Source organism: Strongylocentrotus purpuratus, unplaced genomic scaffold (genome assembly GCF_000002235.5).
Source record: "Strongylocentrotus purpuratus isolate Spur 01 unplaced genomic scaffold, Spur_5.0 spur5_scaffold_6, whole genome shotgun sequence".
In the NCBI taxonomy this organism is placed as follows: Eukaryota; Metazoa; Echinodermata; class Echinoidea; order Camarodonta; family Strongylocentrotidae; genus Strongylocentrotus; species Strongylocentrotus purpuratus.
Window position 1 is genome coordinate 26777108 of NW_022145612.1, and position 17092 is coordinate 26794199.

The window sequence follows — 17092 nt, forward strand, 5'->3', positions numbered from 1 at the left end:
GCTAAAACCAAATATTAAAAGTTAAAACCATCGACTTGAGTGAAAATGCGTTAATATAGTACATCGTACCATGATATAAGACTACTTTTTCCAACAATTCATCTTCAGATATGTAAAGATAAATTTAAGAAATTTCGCTATATAGATCTACGCTGAATTTTATGACTCGGTAGTTTTACTAGTTTGAAAATTGCGTAGCTTTATACATGATCGTTAAAACTCCTGAGAAAAGAGACTAACTGATCAATGCGAGTTTTCGTGAAAAAGGGAATACACCAGTTTACAGTTGTGTGCGCCATTTTAAACAAGGCTAATGACCTAGAGGTCATGTATTTATGCGTAAATTAAGATTGCGCCCATGCAAATTATGATGATATCACTGCCTGCGCGCTGCGTTGTGCGCGCATATCATCATTTGCATGGGCGCAATCTTAATTTACGCATAAATACCAGAGGTCAGAGGTTATTGGCCCCAATTTTGGGGCCAATGACCCGAGGTCAACTGTCTGCTCATGCGCACTGATACAACTGTAAACTGGTGTATTCCCACTGTGGCTTCAAGCATCTCGCGCACGGCATGCGCACGCATGCGGCGCCCGTTAATCTACAAGTGAATTTCGGCCTGATCAAGGGTAAAGTCATAACACGGCCTGTGACTGCCTGATTCGTTTGTGTGAATTTGGGGGTTTGGTCGTGATCATTGGCTAAATGGACCCAGAGACAGAGTCTTGCCTCTTGCCTTAGTCTGCATGGAGCTGAGTCGAGTTAGACTTCGTCTTAATGCCATGGCTCTATAACCATCTGGCATGGGTCGATCATTCCTTTTAACACTGACATTTGTCTATAGATCTATACCTATACGGAGGTCTAGTGGAGCCAGACGTATTCTTGGTGGAACAACCAACGATATAGAGAGACTGAAGCTTTTTGTCTGGCACTGCAGTTGCATCTTGGACTTGGTTAGTATGCAGTAAAAGATAATTAAGTTGAGTTCTGGTCATGCGGTTGATCATCTAGCATTTAAGTATTTGTGTGTATTGCCTGGCCCTTAGTTAGGGTACGCATATGCGTGTTCCAAGCGACCCCCCCCCCCTTTTCAGCAAAAGTCTGGTGTGCATGAAGAAAATATCCCGTTTATCCATGAACAATGAGTTTACGAGCCCCCATTGGGTGATCAATCTAGCAAAAAAATGCCAAGTAACGCCCCCGGGCCCTGATCCAATCAGAAAATTGATGCGTAAATCAGGTTGACCTTAGTTTGACTTGGGGCGTCTACTTTGCTCTTCTGCTTGGGCGTCCGAACGATACCTCGGTTTTCCGAACGATTCCCCGGTTAGGTTTTTTCGGTTTCGGATAATACCGAAAAGTTTGACCGTGGAAAGCGAGCCCAGTTATGTGCATTGCGGCATGATTTGAGTTCATGGAAAGTTCAACTGCGCGTGCCTCGCCAGCTCAAGGAATGCAGTCTAGTCATTGGTGTTATAATTAGCATGGGCGAAATGAAAATCATAATCTAATGGAGGAGATCTGATCGACTGGACTAGCAATGAGCTATTTGCGAAGTCTCTTTAATTTGTTCACATCTACCAAAGATAATCAAGATAACTGTATAAGGATGAGATGTGCTCAATTGAAATAATCTAGGCCTACGGTAAACTTCTGATTTTTCTTTTTAAATGTAACTGTCGCGTCGACGCCTACAATTAGACTGGTGTAAGTTTATTCAGCATGATTTCGCAGTCAATGCATAGAGATGAATTTCCTAACAAATGGAAATAGAAGCCTGGCAAACTGAAGGGAATATTTGGATTGTTTCTCCCTTTTTCACCTTTTTCTATGATTTTTTTTTCTTCTACATTTTACATTTTTTAATAAAAATAACTGTCATGTGTGAGGGTCACTAGTAATATACAGCTCTCCACAATACTACTATACTCACCTAAATAGGATGGACAAACTGCACAGGTATCAGGCAGGGCAGGTTCATTGAGGGGCGCATATAAAACACAACTTCCTCAAAGTCGTGCTCAAAAACAAAAAAAAACTAAATAAAATTCCTCATAAGATGCACATGTAAACATATAATGTTTGAATAAACAATAACTTTTGATGGTTTGGTAATGAAGCCACTCTAGGGTGACTGCTAGTCCGATTGGGGGATTGCTAGTTTTGAGCTCCTTCAGGAGCACCTTCTTTAGCAGAGCGGCCATGGTTGTGTGAGCTATCACACACAATCAACCTTTTGTTAATTTGACACAACAATTAAACATGGTTTGTAACTTGTTGATTACCACCATTGCAACATTGCTATTGTTACCACTTCTATAGACTGAATAGGGAAGGGGGGGGGGGGGGGGGGTGGTATTTGCCAATGAGGGACTTGGTGTTGCAAAGGTAGCCTAAATGGAAACTGTTTTGCCTTGTCATCAGGCGCGGATCCAGGATTTCTTAGGGGGGGGGGGGCCAAAATGTGAAATGATTTTTTTTTTTTGGGGGGGGGGGGGGAGGGGGGGGGGGGTAAAAAAAAAAAAAAAAAAAAAAAAAAACACAACAACAACAAACAATACGTTTTTGCTCATTTTGCCACTTCCGGTGTCACCATTACTACCAATATTTGGCTCGCATAATTTCAAATTTGGGCCCCCCCTAAGAAATCCTGGATCCACGCCTGAGTGTATTTGAGCTTTGAAAAAGTGACATCCAGCACAACCCCCCTCCCCTCCCCCCTCCCTCTCTCTTTCTCTCTCCTTCTCTCTAGGCTCTCTAATTATTTATCTTAATCTCATACACCCTTTCCATCACATCTCACTCTGATTTGATATGGAATTGGACTGAACAGGAAAAGAATGACCGCATCAAAGATGTATGCACTTACATAAGTTACATTTAAGTTCTTTTGTAACTGATAGAAAAGAAGAAAGATTTTTTCTTCCAATTTGTGGACCCTCCGACAGGCCATTTTATTGAAAATAAATCTCTGAATAACCTATTTGAATACATAGAATAGAATAGAATAGAAATGGTTCTTATTAAAAAGATCATCGCAGCTAATGGCTGAATTGCGATCCATTTCACAAACATACAATACAATGCAATTTAAATTGAAATGACACAAAATATGACATAAATCAAAAATCAAACATAGACCCCCTATAGACATTTCATAAAAATTTGTTGATCAAATTCAAATTTTTGTTAAAAAAGATAAAGAAAGGGAGAGGTGTAGGAAAGGGAGAGTTGGAGTGATGACAAAGAGAGACAAAGAGAGAAAGAGAGGAAAAGAGAGAGAGAGAGAAGGGGGACGAAAGAGTGAGACGGAAAGAGAGATATATATATATATATACATTATGAATATAATAAGCGATGACTGAAAGCATAACAAATTCATAATAATATGATACTACACATACAAAAAAGAAATATTAAAAATATAATTACCAAAAAAAAAGCCCCCCCCCCACTAAAAAAAAATTACCCCCCCCCCCACAAAAAAAAAAAACCTCCTCCCCCACATAAAAAACATCCCTCTCCCCCCCCCCCCAAAAAAAAATGCAACATCGTTACTGAAAATAATTTGGGAAACTCAATTAGATTTTTCTAAATAATATCAAACGATCTAAATCCTCTCAAGATTTAACCATTTTTATCAAATTTGTTAGCAAGTATACTTACCTGCCTCTCATTTTTAAAACTATTAGTGATATGTTATTTAATTGTCATATTACAACTTCCATTTGGGACTTGTATTTGCATTTAATTATTTGACAAAGTGCTTATTATTTGACAAAGAAATCAATGTAGGAATGGAGACCACCAAATCTCGGTTGAGCACCCTTCGAAACTTAGTTAGTTCCTGTTGTGTTTTTACAAAACGCCAAAATCACATTGCCGTTTCCCCCAGGCCAGGCATTTTCACCCAGGGCCCAGGCTAGGCCAGGCCGCGCAAACGCGTAACCATGGAAATACTACGAACGCTGACCACAACCAGTTCAAAGTACAATTCATATACGCAGTAACAATCAGACGTAAACACGGCGAACGATGTCATACGACACCCAGCTGTATGGTTCGGATTATTACCGAACAAAGGAAGCAAACTTCAGCTCTGACGCCCTAGCTGTCAATCATGCAAAAATGGCTACCAAAAACACTCAAATTTCAGGCTTTAAACAGGTGACGCACTTCACACATAGGTGACGCACACATGGCACTCCATACACATAAAATAGAAACGTCAACGGACATTTCAGAAAAAAAATGAAGTTTGTACCTTAAATATGACTTTTTTGAGAATTTTTCATAGTTAAGTAAGACTTATACTTAAGTGAAATACTTAAGTTAAATACTTAAGTGCAAAAATCATTAAAATAGAGGGTTTGACTGAAATATCACAATTTTGGTATAAAAAAAAACGGAAAATAGTAAGCTATCTCGTCGCACTCATATTTGTAACGTTAAGCAAATGGCGGGCCGTTTACAGCCAATCATAAGGAACAAGAACGTTGCATTGTGGGCGGGGCACGGGCGGGTGATTCAAATGAGCGGAGACCGATTGAACTTAACTGCGCAAGCGCTAAATGTAAGGATATTTTCTTTGTGGTGTGTAAAGTCAATACGGGTCGACCTTTTTATTTTGTTATACAAGCCTTTTTCAGCACCCCCCCCCCCCTTTTCAGCAAAAGTCCGTGTGTAAAGTCAATACGGGTCGACCTTTTTCTTTTGTTACGAAAGGACATTTTGGTAACACGCATGGGGTCCGTCCGTTCTTGGAGGGGGGGGGGGGGGGCCGGGGTGTATTGCAAGGTTCTGCATGGAATCATCAAAATGATTAGAAAATTTGGCCAAGTCTTGGTAAAGTTCCAAGCACTGTACACACAAGTAGGGAGGCCAATACCAAAATCTAACTTTTTAATTACTCATTTATTTATATAAATAAAACAAAGTTTAAAAGAAAGTATTTTCTTTAACTAAGACAACTCACCCATCTGCCGACTCCAGGGGGGTGTTTCTAAGTTGAACTTATCTCTAAGTTGGACTTAAAAATTATGGAAAGCCGTTAGCATCTTTGAAAATATTTTGTAAAAGTTATTTTGAAAGGCATAAAATGTTGATTCAAATCATTCATATTTTCTATCATCAAGGAGATTTCATGTTCTGGATTTGGAATTTATAAAAAATGATAAAATACTTGAATTTCTGCTTTTGAATATATTTCATTTTAAGACTCCAATGGCTGTCCATAATTTTTAAGTCCAACTTAGAATTAAATTCTACTTTTGATCTTTGTGAAACACCCCCCTGAAGTTCCAAAATAGGAGATATGATCATATCCAGCTCTTAAAGATACTGGGTGGTATTCTCGAAAGCGGCCTAAGTTAAACCTGGCCTAAGTTAAACCGTGGTTTAGTTAGGCCAGGCTTAACTTAGGCCGCTGACCTAAGTCATTTTCATTTCTCGAAAGGTGGCCTAACTGATCCATGGTTTAAACCTGGCCTAACTTAGTCCATGGATTATTCACCATGGTTACGGTTTCTGCACATGCTCAGTACCGAAGCTGCGACGTCACAATGCACTAGGACAGTGGGCTAAGACAATGGATGCGCGCAGTGTTGAGAGGATGCATCACCTCGACAACTTGAGCAATATGACGTCACAATGCACTAAGACAATGGGCTAAGACAATGGATGCACGCAGTGTGGAGAGGATGCATCACCTCGACAACTTGAGCAATATGACGTCCAGGGGCGGCGGAGTGACTTCCAAAGCGGGGGGCAGCACCAACAAAAAGGGCACTTGCTGGAATTGTATCATTGTTAAAAGGAAAATTATCAGAGGTCAAAAGGGTCACATATCGCACCTGAAAAGGGGCATTGAACATATTTTTAAAGGGGCACTTATGAGAATGAAAAAGAGGCACCGATAATTTTGTTATAGGGGCACCTCTCAGATTTAAATAGGGCAATTATCAGAGGTGAAGGGGCACTTCTCGTACCTGAAAAGGAGCACTTACTAGAGATTTAAAAGGGCACTTATAACAATGGAAAATTGACACTTATTGCCAAGGAAAATGGAAACTTGTCAAAGGAAAAGGGGCGCATTTCAAAATTAAAGGGGCACTTATCAGACGTGAAAAGGGGAAGGGGCACTTTTCCTATGGAAAAGGGGGCACTTCTTACAAAGTTAAAAGGGCACTTACCTATATAAAAAGGGGCATTTGAAAAAGGGGGCACTGTACCCCCCCCCAACTCTTTCTCCCTATTTCCATCTCTCTCTCTCTCTCTCTCTCTCACACACACACACACACACACTATCTCACATCATTGATTATTTCTCATTTTCATGACATCTCTCACCATTAAATTGTTCTTTCTCATTTGGTTCCCTTTCTCTTTTACTCTATCTTTCTCTCTCGCTAGCTCTCTGTTCTCTGACTGTTCTATTTCCAGACTTTTTCCATGTATAATTCAATGAACCCAACAGTATGCACACTTAAAATCAAAAGATATGAAAGGAATATTGTATATAACATATCAACAATTACGTTCAATTTAATATTTATTTTTCTTAAAACAGAAAAGATTATAATTCACGATGAATACGATTATAAAATTGAAGGTCAAATATTAAGCTCCAATAGCCTCATAATCTGCTATTTGAAATTATTAGAATTCAAAGTTATACATTTGTTACATTACTTTTTCCCATTTTTAAAAACAAAGCATAGTCTTCTTTTGAGCCGTCTTTCTTTTGCAGGGAATCTGTTATATCATGACTTGCACTATATTATAAAACACATTATAAAACATGATTTCTTAAATAACTAAAAAATCACAATTTTTCCAGTGAAACAATGAACATCTGATGTATATAAAAACATCCTTATGAGCGATGGTTGCTTTGTGGTTCACACACACAACAAGGACATATCTGGCTTTTTATCAATGGTTGCTTGTTTGTTAGCTTCATGTTATGAGGATCATAATAAAAAGGTTTTGATTCCCATGCAGTCACAGTTACAGCAGATAGAGTCTGGTTCATTGAAGAGGCTAAGTAGAACTTCATAGTCCTTGCAAGTATGTCTGTTGAATAAAAAGAGAAGAAAATGAAAGGAAGCACATTGTAACCTATTTCTGTTAAACATTAACATTAACAAGGTCTTGCATGTACATTGTGACCAAAGTGGACTTACATGCACATTGTGGTAAAAGTGGAGTGCATAATCAATTATTTGAAAGTATTGATGGAAAAATGTGAATGAACAAATGCCCTCCTTGAAGTACCTGGTCATACAAACAACAACTTATTCGTACAGCCTACCTGTCAGAAATTCAGCAGCTCAGTAGTTCTCCTTCCTCTCTCTGAATTTGTCTCATTTATCAGGGAATTTGCCTTCATTTATTTTACTGAAGAAGAACATCATCCTGAAACAAAATTAAAAAGGTTGAGACCTCATTAAAATATCAAAGATCTACTCCATTGATAATTGGTCTTAGTTATAGTGTCAATCATATTCTAACTTTTAAAAAAAATGAAGGCGCCTTTCATGTAGGCAGTGACTAGGTACCCCCTCCCCACTCAGTTACTAGTAATCATTGATTTACAGAATGACTACCGGTATCTCTTTTAAAGTCAAGAACAAACATACACATTATTGCAGTACTATCTCATAAATGTGCTTGCACCCAGTTGTACTTGCCATGTCATGGCCTAAGAAGCCCTAAGTAGTTAAAGTCTATAGCCAAGTTAGTCCCTTTCCTAATATCAAGTCTAGAGGTCTAAATCTTACTTAGATAACCAGCCGACAGTTGGCCTAACCTAGATGTAAACGCAGCCTGGGTTGTAGATTTTACAAGGCCCTAATCGTTAGAGCCCAACTTTTCCATTTTAGTTCAATCTAACATTAGACCAAGGATTGTCTTATTGTTTATGTTATCTCCCAAAATGAGCTTCGTGAAAGGGAAAAAAGTAAAATGAAAAAAATACTGCACTGTACTGTACTGCAGTCTGTAGGTCGATAAGTCTTATATGGTCTAGAATTGTTAGTGGTAGGTTTGAATTTTCTTCTGACCCAAATTTGAAAGTAGTTAATCAACTGTTGATTATTTGTGTCTTATTTTCAGAGATAGTTCCGCCCAAAAGTCTAGGCCAAGCTGTCACTGTCAGGAGTGACTGGTAGCCATGGCAATCGAGCTGAAAATATTAGCTCGTGCTGATGTAAAATGAATACAAGTTTGAGTGTAGATTGCACCTACATTCATCAGACAAAACAATTTTAAATCACTTCATAATGTACCTGTAGACACATCTGTAGATTCATAAAATCAGCAGATCTTTTTAATAAACATTGTATAGGCCTAAACATGATTTAGTTTACAAAATTTAGGAGTAATTACAGCTTTACTCACCAGCAGACTTTCCAAGAAAAATGGAGTATCTATTTTTCCTGTTCAGGAAATAACTGGTGTTGGGCCAACTGGCTTGAAGATGCCTATGTGGGTGCAATCAATAGCACCGACCATATTAACGCCAGGGAAATGGCAGTAATTATAAAATTCATGTTGGGTCTGCACTCTGCAGGACTGCCTCTCTTGTTGAAGGAATTAAGATGTATTGGTCCGATCTCCTGGCATTGGCTATTGAGATGCATGGACTTCACAAGGCGGGACACCGTAGCTTGGGAGAGGCCTTCTTTTTCATCCCCATACATCAATTGAAAAGAACCTGAAATAGCAGAAAATCAAGATGAAAATTAATTAATTATGTTGATATTTGATAAGAAATTACAATTTCTCTTTCTCTGTAGTTTACTAAGGCCTAATAGTATTATTAGACTAAACTACTGTAACATTATCAGCAAATGTATGTCAAAAAAGGAAGCTTCTGTCCATTTCCTTTCAATTTCTATTAGATCTGTCTAGACTAGACTCTTATTGATGAAATTTAGATCTAGGTCTAGTAATATTGTTTAAAAATGTGTTTTTCTTGGGGGAGGGGGGGGGGATGGTTGGTTATGAAAATCATCATCATCCTGTAGAAAATTATCACACCAACAGCCACAACTAGCACTGCAGCTCAGGCAGAGGTGATACCAGACCGAAATGTCTGTCTCTTTCGTTCGTTAGCCTCTGATTTGGGTAGGGTCGGCTGAAAAAGAGGAGCCGACCCTACCCAAATCAGAGGCTAACGAACGAAAGAGACAGCTAGATCTAAATTTAGGCCTAGTGCTAGTCCACTTTTTGGCAACAGCATCTCGAAAATCCACTATAACAGTAGTTTCTACGTCTAGCAATGATAGTTTTAAGTTGGTGTTAAGGTGGTATATGCGTACGAAAGTACAATAGTGCCAAGAAAAAAATTACCCGGTAAGAAATTGCTCAATCTCAGGAAACGAAAATGTTAACCGACAATTATTTGCACGTATGGGACTGGTCTGCAACACTGTGAACATTTACCAAGTTTTCCCCAAATTTATTCAGTTAAAAGCATTTTAGATTATCACCAGTACAGCAACATGAAAGTAACAACAATACTTTATTAGCTGGTGTAACTTTCATGAGCGCTTATCCATTCAAAAGAGTGTAAATTGTTATCAAATATAGAAATTCAAATGCAAAACTTACCGTTCACTCTCCGCGGACAGTCGATTTAACTAAAACGTGACGACACGCGAAGTTAGGCCGAACTATGACGTATTTAAACCTGCCCTCTTAGCCGCCTAAAGTTAGGCCGAACTATGACGTATTTAAGCCTGGCTTATCTTTAGGCCACCTTCGAGAATAGCAAAAAAGATAGTCCATGGTTTAAACCAGGTTTAGGCCACTGATTTAACTTAGGCCGCTTTCGAGAATACTATGTCCCAATTTTGCAGCCAACCTCAAATTCTGTAGAACTTTGCAGGAATTATGAATATGTCATGTATGTCCTGAAATTTAAAAGTTAGCAGTGTCCTAATATTCAAATTATACAAGGAAACCCATTTACTTGCTAGACTTCACTGTCAGACACTAATGTCAGTATTGAGTGACTGACTGGCTTTTTTCTTCTTTGGTAATAACATACCTAAAAAGAGCTGTAAAGGATTTGTCTACATCAATAACCCACTTCTTGGAATGGCCAATATTAAAATGATTGAATCTTTGCGCAGCATAAAACGTACGACCATGCGTTACAATGGTCTGAAAATCAAGACTATTACTTATTGGCTCTAGCTCCTAAGTCGATTTGACAACTAGCACAATCCGGAATCAACAATAGGACTGCAACGTACGCAGAGCTAGAGGCGTGTACTATTTATCTCTCTCTCTCTCTCTCTCTCTCTCACTATACATGTACGTAACACACTCACTAACCATGTATCATACACTAAACACACGCCTTCAAATCATGGCATTCCCTTCCACTTGTCACTCGCATTGCTCTATCCCTTATTGTTGAACGCCAAACAAGGTAAAACAATAGACTGTAGTGTTATGAAAACCGTTGGGCAAACGCAAAATTTGATTTCAATTTTCAATCATAAATATCTTGAATATCAGACAGGCGATCTTGTATTATGAATAGCAACCATCTTCTTCACTTATGAATAATGAACCTTATAAACAGCGACCCTCATTCCGTATTATGAATACTGACCCTCTTTGTTGATTAAGAATAGCGATCCTTATGAATAATGACCCTTATGAATATGAGTAATGACCCTTTTCTCAAATTATAAAAAGCGGTCCCTATGAATAGCGGTCCTTATGAATATAGCGACATTGACCCGAAATTTCTGACTTCTTTCACAATCATGTGAAAGAACTTGTAGTTCAACCACGTGCTACATAGTTGTCCAACCTTCTTAGAACAGGGGCGCTACACGTTGCGCCACAATAACATACTTTCATATCTACTCAAGAAAGCCAGACAAGCAAGTATGTCATCAACATGTACATGTACATCATCTTCCCCCAACCTCGGAATAAAAACATGACATTTCCAATCTCCCTGGTTTAATACTCGCCTGTTACAACAGTTCATAAAGCATGTACCCAAACAAACCTAAAACCCAACCTTTGTATATTCTGGGGAAAAAAGAAGAAACTTTTCGTTCTTGAATTGACTGTTCCGTTTGAGTTAGGAATAGATAGTCTCGTTTCTGATTCTTTTTTTATGCTTAATTCATCATTCATACTTGTCCAAGAGCTTTTGTATGAATTTAGAGTTCAGATAAAACTTGGTTGTTTTCTTTCTTACACATCAATCACATGTATTGTTTCTAAATTCTATATATCCATTTCGCATTTATGTAACGTCTGTTTGGAGCCACAGTACAGTACAGTGGCATTGATCCATATTACTTTGACATGGAGTTCAAACACTTGTGACCCTAAACAGATGACATGTGAAATGCATTGTTAATATCTTTGCACATTGTGTGTCACATATTCCATCATGAACAATATGAAGTACTAGCACAGCATTGTTAATAATAAAACATGTCCTGGGCTTTTTTATGCCTCCGCCACCGAAGGTGGTGCCGGAGGCATCATGTTTTCGGGTTGTCCGTCCGTACGTCCGTACGTCCGTCCCGTTTGACCGTTATCACAATATCTCAAGAACCATTTAAGATTTAAACTTAAGACTCGGGAATAGTATTTATCACCATAGGAAGACGATCTGATTAGATTTTGGAGTACGTAGGTCAAAGGTCACAGGTCACAGAGGTCAACTTATGAAATTCCTTGTATTGAGTTTGTTAGCGCGATATCTCAAGAACCATTTGAGATTTAAACTTCAAACTTAAGGATAGTATGTATCACCATAGGAAGACGATCTGATTAGATTTTGGAGCACGTATGTCAAAGGTCAAGGGTCACAGAGGTCAACTTATGAAATTCCATACATTGAGATTGTTATCATGATATCTCAAGAACCACTGGAGATTTAAACTTCAAACTTAGTGATAGTGTGTATCACTATAGGAAAACAATCTGATTAGATTTTGGAGCACGTATGTTAAAGGTCAAGGGTCACAGAGGTCAACTTATGAAATTCCATACATTGAGATTGTTATCATGATATCTCAAGAACCACTGGAGATTTAAACTTCAAACTTAGTGATAGTGTGTATCACTATAGGAAAACAATCTGATTAGATTTTGGAGCACGTAGGTCAAAGGTCAAAGGTCACAGGGCTCATTATGTATGCAAAAACAGCTTGTGATCGCGTTATCTGAAGAACCGATTGATGGATTCCTGCCAAACTTTGGTCATGTATGTATCTTGCAAAGCCAATGAACTGATTAGATTTTGGGGTCACGAGGTCAAAGGTCACAGCGCACATTGTGTATGCAAAAACAGCTCGTGATCGCCTTATCTCAAGAACCGATTGATGGATTCCTGCCAAACTTAGGTCATGTATGTTACTTGCAGAGCTGATGAACTGATTAGATTTTGGGGTCATGAGGTAAAGGTCAAGGTCATGCGGCTCATTATGTATGCAAAAATAGCTTGTGATCGTATTATCATTAGAACAGATTGATGGATTCCTGCCAAACTTAGATCATTTATGTATCTTGCAGAGCCAATGAATGGTTCATAAGATCAAAGGTCATGGGCTCATTATGTATGCAAAAATAGCTTGTGGACGCATTCTCATTAGAACTGACAGATGGATTACTATTTAACTCAGGAAATCTTGCAGAGCCAATGAACTGAGTAGATTTTAGGGTCATGAGGTCAAAGATTAAAGGGTCATATATGTATATGAGAAATTGCTTGTAATCACGATATTCTGAGAACATGTTAATGGATTACAATTGAACTTGAATTTGAAAAATTTCTTCCGTTTCGGTTTGTAAAATTGCTCTATGACGGAGGCATCATTTTCGACTGCGCGCAGTCGAATTCCATCTAGTTTTCTTCTCACTTTTCTACTTTTCTATACTTTGTTGGGAGTAGTTTCTAACTATAGATCTATGCAATCGTATACTATTACTTTGTTCATGATTAAAAATAAAGTGATATTGAAACAATGAGGCTCAAACTAGTTGATAATATGTATCACGATAGGAAGATGATCTGATCAGATTTTTGGTAAAAAGGTCAAAGGTCACAGGTTTATCTATGAAATTAAAGGTTTTAGCTTTGCGATTGTGACTACTAGAGAATAGAGATATGGAGTTTAAACTTCGTGATAGTATGTATCATCATTGGAAGACAATCTGATAAGATTTTTGGTAAGTATTGGTCAATGGTCAAAGGTTGATTTTTGAAATTACAGGTTTTATCCTTGTTAGTTCAAAATCTTTATAGAACCATTCACAGCATTATATTAGCCTCAAACTTGGTGATACATGTAGTATGTATCACCATAGGAATATTTAAGGTCAGTAGTTCAAAGGTCACAGGGGTAAATTTCTTAAATTAAAGATTTTTAGCTTTGCTATCGCAATATGTAATCGTGGTATTAAATGGAATTACTATTGGAAGAGGAAAATTACATTTTAGGGCTAGTAGATCAAGATCATAGTCGGCGGTTGACAATTGATTATAGACATTTTGTTTTGTTTTGTTTCATCGTGAAATGTCACAAATAAATCCATAATTTCCTATTTAGGGCAAAGGCATATAGGAGATGCAGTCGCATTTGTCTTGTTTTTGTATTGTTGATGTACATCAGACAGTATCACCGATTTCCCCCAAATTTTTAGTATTTTGTAGCTGAACGTATACTCTAGAAAAAAATTTGCCATTTATTTTTTAATTTGACGTTGGGATCATAGTCAATTTTTTTAATTAAAGGTGAAAGTCCAAATCTCTTATTTGGTAAGAACACACCCGTCTGAAAAAACTCTTTTTAAATAAAAAATGGATTTACAATTAATGTATTTCTTGTGGGATGATTGTATTCATAGTGTCCCATGAGAGATATCTTCCTGATACATTTGTATCGATGATGCCCAGACCTTATGTTGTTGACCGGTATCAGTTATTGCATTCTAAATTTGATGTAGAAAGCCAATAGGAAAATAATACATTTGAAAATTCATACTTTATCTAACACATCTTTCTTATATATTAGTCTTATTTCAAGACTGTTGTTTATCCAGATTTTATGCTCAGATGTTTGTGTACAAACCCTATGGGGAGTTTTTATTACTGAGAAAATTCACGTAACATCCGTAGTGGAACAGGAAATTTCTGTACAAAATCTGTAGAGAAATTCCGTCATCCAAATATGAGGGTGAACTTTAGTTCAGGGGCTGATCCAGCCGGCGGCAGGGGAGGGGGCCCAATTCGTGAGAAAATATTTAGCGGCGAAACAGCCGGTCGATATTTCGCTTAGTTGGGGGGGGGGGGCATCTCCAAAAAAAAGGATAATTTAATGTTTTTTCCCAGGGGGGGGGGGGCGGGGCCCCTGGATCCGCCACTGCTGTAGTTCACCCTCATATTGGGATGACGGAATTTCTCTACAGAATTTCTTTAATGATGGAATTCCTCTTTCTGTGAGTGATTGTCAATCGTTCATAAGATCATCCCATAGGAAAGAAATGAGCCTGCCGCATACTCCTGCGGCAGACTTGCCGCAGATCTGCAGCAGACCTGCCGCAGACAGTCATCTTTTTCACATGCAAATTAGTTTTGCCGCAGACTTGCCGCAGACTTGCCGCATACTCTTTCAGTATGATGAAGAGTCTGCGGCAGGTCTGCCGCAGACTTGCCGCAGACTTGCCGCATACTCTTTCAGTATGATGAAGAGTCTGCGGCAGGTCTGCCGCAGACTTGCTGCAGACTTGCCGCATACTCTTTCAGTATGATGAAGAGTCTGCGGCAGGTCTGCGGCAGACTTGCCGCAGATCTGCAGCAGACCTGCCGCAGACAGTCATCTTTTTCACATGCAAATTAGTTTTGCCGCAGACTTGCCGCAGACTTGCCGCATACTCTTTCAGTATGATGAAGAGTCTGCGGCAGGTCTGCCGCAGACTTGCTGCAGACTTGCCGCATACTCTTTCAGTATGATGAAGAGTCTGCGGCAGGTCTGCGGCAGACCTGCCGCATACTCTTTCATATCCAGAACGTGGCAACAAAGTATGCATGTAGAAGAACCAGTGATAAACTGATTGATACTTCATAATCGATATTGGCAATATCGATATTACTAATTAGGTATTACCAATATATATATATATATATATGACCAATTAGGCATATTCTATTCTCAATTGTATTAACTTCATCACATTGATCATTTGAAGTGTATTCAAGAGTAACAATTAAAGTGACACAGGCTCGTACACATATATATATACTAAATATGTATATTGTTTCTTGGTTAGTAATCAGTTTCTTGGTTAGTAATCAATATATCTATTGCTTAAACGTGAATGTAATTGTAACATGATCAGACAAAATAATCTATTGGTTAATAATGGCAAAAGGAAAATAGAAATCACAAAAATGATGTGCATTGTCTTAATTTGCTTAACAAATCATGATAAATGTATTTTTCTGTCACACGTGTAAAGTAATAATGAATATGCATGAGATGATTGGTTTCAATTGGCCCTATTAGACTTTAATGGGATTTCCTGTGGCAGACCTGCCGCAGACTGTTCCTGTGGCGTACTGGTATGCGGCAAGTCTGGAGCAAAGTTTCGCCCTGCCACAGATCTGCCGCAGACTGTTCCTGTGGCATACTAGTATGCGGCAAGTCTGGAGCAAAGTTTCATCCTGCCGCAGATCTGCCGCAGACTGTTCCTGTGGCATACTAGTATGCGGCAAGTCTGCAGCAAAATTTCATCCTGCCGCAAATCTGCCGCAGACTGTTCCTGTGGCATTCTAGTATGCGGCAAGTCTGGAGCGAAGTTTCATCCTGCCGCAGATCTGCCGCAGACTGTTCCTGTGGCATACTAGTATGCGGCAAGTCTGCAGCAAAATTTCATCCTGCCGCAGATCTGCCGCAGACTGTTCCTGTGGCATACTAGTATGCGGCAAGTCTGCAGCAAAATTTCATCCTGCCGCAGATCTGCCGCAGACTGTTCCTGTGGCATACTGGTATGCGGCAAGTCTGCAGCAAAATTTCTTTCTGCCGCATACTTCGGCATACTCTTTGCCGCAGACTAAAAGTCTGCGGCAGGTCTGCGGCAGATCTGCGGCAGGTCTGCGGCAGGTCTGCGGCATACTTTTCACTTTCCTATGGGATTTGCTGCAAATCACCTACTATGTACATGTAATTCATCAGCTAGCTGTGATGAATTCCAGTCTTGTTTATTTTCCAATTTCCAGATTAATTCTGACTCTGTCATCAATCCAAGATGCGTACCAAGCCAAAGAGAAATTATCTAGTCCAAGACGTGCTTGACATTGGAGAGAGGTTCTTCCAACATCTTGGGAGTACAGGTCACCAAGAGGTCACGGAGAAGGAAGCTTTACGTGACCTCTATTATGATGAATTCAAGCCTTCCCTTCTAAGGCAAGGTGTTAAAGGTAATGATCAACTGACAAGTGGTAGCCACATGATATTTTTCTTTGTATTGTATGTCTCTAGCTCTCCATCAAAATGGTGTGCTTGCATGGTCCATAAGGGTACCATATGTCCCCATTCGCAGGCTTAAATTCCAACAGCAATTGAAAGATAATACTAATGTTGAACTTCCCTCAAAACAAAGGGGCTTGAAAATGTCTTTTTGTGGAAAAATAGCGACTATTAGTTATCGAATCAAATTTAGGGATTGCAGTCATTTTATTAAATAGTCTGAATTTCAGACCCTTGTACGAATGGTTGACGTTTTGTGTTGCGCAAAGATTCAATCAGCAGAATTTTGGCCATTACAAGATGTGGGTTACTATTCTTGTTCAAATGTCGTCTGAGCGATGGTCATGTTAGCTACGCCCACCTTAACCCCGACCAATTTACTCCTGGATTGATCCAGGAGTAACGCGCGGGGTAGCGTTGGGTATTACCTTTGGCAGCTCACTCAGGAAGTTATACTAGGATGGTAGGTGAGGCGAGTAACTACATGTACATGGAGTATCACGAAGTGCAGGAATGGTGTGTGGACAAAGCACTTGTTAATTTACAGTAAAATATGCTAAGTCCAGTGCCAG

The 17092-nt window shown here is 38.9% G+C and overlaps 1 protein-coding gene and 1 long non-coding RNA gene across 2 annotated transcripts in view; one reads left to right on the plus strand and one right to left on the minus strand.

The window, feature by feature from the left end:
• The first annotated feature begins 855 nt into the window (after positions 1-855).
• The window catches only part of LOC589386 (putative helicase MOV-10), a 44096-nt gene continuing 27859 nt past the window's right edge, over positions 856-17092 (plus strand). The window contains 2 exon segments of the mRNA XM_030999912.1: positions 856-959; positions 16271-16471. Of these exon segments, the coding sequence (XP_030855772.1) occupies positions 16300-16471 (172 nt within the window). The 5' untranslated portion in view covers positions 856-959; positions 16271-16299.
• On the minus strand, positions 6590-8627 carry LOC115929845. The gene is made up of 3 exons (XR_004066753.1): positions 8407-8627; positions 7319-7422; positions 6590-7080 (listed from the first exon to the last, which is right to left on the minus strand). It is a non-coding gene; the product is annotated as an uncharacterized LOC115929845 (long non-coding RNA).